The 2,067-nt window shown below is 54.1% G+C and overlaps 1 protein-coding gene across 1 annotated transcript; it reads right to left on the reverse strand.

Annotated features, from left to right (window-relative positions):
• Positions 1-829: 829 nt before the first annotated feature.
• LOC136570509 (olfactory receptor 14C36-like) lies at positions 830-1,747 on the reverse strand. Its single transcript, XM_066570972.1, has one exon. It carries the CDS (start codon positions 1,745-1,747, stop codon positions 830-832), a length of 918 nt encoding a protein of 305 aa, XP_066427069.1.
• Between the last annotated feature and the right edge of the window lie 320 nt (positions 1,748-2,067).

Here is a 2,067-nt window from a genome sequence, read left to right on the forward strand (position 1 = left end):
GGCCAGTGCTGGCAATGGTGGCTGCAGGGGCTGCTGTGGGACAATTGCCCCGGGGCACCTTCCCAGGCTGTCCCAGAACAAAGACACAGCCCAGGCCCTGCTCTGCTGCTGCCTCAGGTCCATGCCAGGAGCTCTGGCTGGGCCAGGACACTGCTGTGAGCCCCCCCTGCACACTCCCCCCTGCCCCAGGCACTGGGCTTTGCTGGGCCAGGGCATTCCTGGAGCACATTGCTGACAGCAGCTCTGGAGGAGAGCAAAGCCTCCCTGCCCTGCCCTCAGGAGATGCCCTTTGCTGATGGAGCTGCTGTGCTGGAGCCCAGCTGTGTCCCAGCAGTGCCCATGGCCTGGCCCTGCCTGTGGCCACAGCAGGGACACGCAGCAGGACAGGGACCAAGCTGCCAGAGCACTCCGGCCTTACAGCCACAGCAGGGCTGGCAAGGACAGGGTGGAGTTGGGCAGGGCAGCTCTGAAAGGACCAATCCCCGCTGCTCCCTGGCTGTGCTGCCCTGCTGGGACTCTTTTCCCCTTCTCCCCTCTAACTTCATGCAGGTCTCAGAGTTGGGATCCCAGATAAAACAGGCACTGCAAGGTAGTTTATTTTCTTCAAATGTAGTGATAGCCCAAACCCTGGTTTACAGAGCTTCTGGGTCAAATTCAAGAGGCAGACAGTGAATTTCATGGGGGTGATTAAAAAATTTCTTTTAGAATAATTTAATAACAGAAAGCCCCATTGAAAACTACCAAAGAACTGGGAAGGGCTATTTGGCCTGTCATGAGTTGCAATCCGAAAACTATGCAGAAGAAAACGGGAAGTTGGTTGCTTCAGAAGTCATCCAGTCATCATTTTCCTCAGGGCATCCTTGAGCTCCTGGTTCCTCAGGCTGTAGATGAGGGGGTTCAGGGCTGGAGGCACCACCGAGTACAGAACTGACACTGCCAGATCTAGGGATGGGGAGGAGATGGATGAGGGCTTCAGGTAGGCAAAAAAGCCAGTGCTGAGAAACAGGGAGAGCACGGCCAGGTGAGGGAGGAAGGTGGAAAAGGCTTTGTGCCGTCCCTGCTCACAGGGGATCCTCAGCACAGCCCTGAAGATCTGCACATAGGAGAAAACCATGAACACAAAACAGCCAGAAACTACACAGACACCAACCACAACAATCCCAAGTTCCCTGAGTTTGGAGTGTGAGCAGGAGAGCTTGAGGATGTGTGGGATTTCACAGAAGAATTGACCCAGAGTATTGCCTTTGCACAGGGGCAGAGAAAATGTATTGGCTGTGTTCAACAGAGCATAGAGAAAGCCACTGGCCCAGGCAGCTGCTGCCATGTGGGCACAAGCTCTGCTGCCCAGGAGGGTCCCATAGTGCAGGGGTTTGCAGATGGACACGTAGCGGTCGTAGCACATGACGGTCAGGAGGGAAACCTCTGCTGACATAAAGAAAAGAAAAAAGAAAACCTGTGCAGCACATCCTGAGTAGGAGATGTTGCTGGTGTCCCAGAGGGAATTGTGCATGGCTTTGGGGACAGTGGTGCAGATGGAGCCCAGGTCGCTGAGGGCCAGGTTGAGCAGGAAGAAGAACATGGGCGTGTGCAGGTGGTGGCCGCAGGCTACGGCGCTGATGATGAGGCCGTTGCCCAGGAGGGCAGCCAGGGAGATGCCCAGCAAGAGGCAGAAGTGCAGGAGCTGCAGCTGCCGCGTGTCTGCCAATGCCAGCAGGAGGAAGTGCCTGATGGAGCTGCTGTTGGACATTCCTTTATTCTGGACATTGTGAGCTGTTCAAAGACAACACTGACAATTTGGACAAAGTACCTTGAGTCAATCCTATGCTATTTTCTGACACAATCAATCAAAATTGCTTCTCTTTCTTTGGGGAAATTTCACTTACCTTTTTTTTTTTGAGTTTAGATATGGGCTGCTAAGTAACTGTGTGCTTTTTAGAAGGGCCAGAAGTCCTGTTCTTAGCACTGCTCTCAACCTGAATATTGGGGAGCCCAGAGGGAAAACAGGGCTCCCTGTGCCCCTGAGCAGTCAGACCTGCTCGTCTCACACAGGTGCCCTATGCTCATTTC

This window comes from Molothrus aeneus, unplaced genomic scaffold, assembly GCF_037042795.1.
Source record: "Molothrus aeneus isolate 106 unplaced genomic scaffold, BPBGC_Maene_1.0 scaffold_34, whole genome shotgun sequence".
NCBI classification, from domain to species: Eukaryota; Metazoa; Chordata; class Aves; order Passeriformes; family Icteridae; genus Molothrus; species Molothrus aeneus.

Coding starts and splice junctions, on each gene's coding strand:
- LOC136570509 (XM_066570972.1), bottom strand. CDS start 1,747: ATGTCCAACAGCAGCTCCATCAGGCACTTCCTCCTGCTGGCATTGGCA.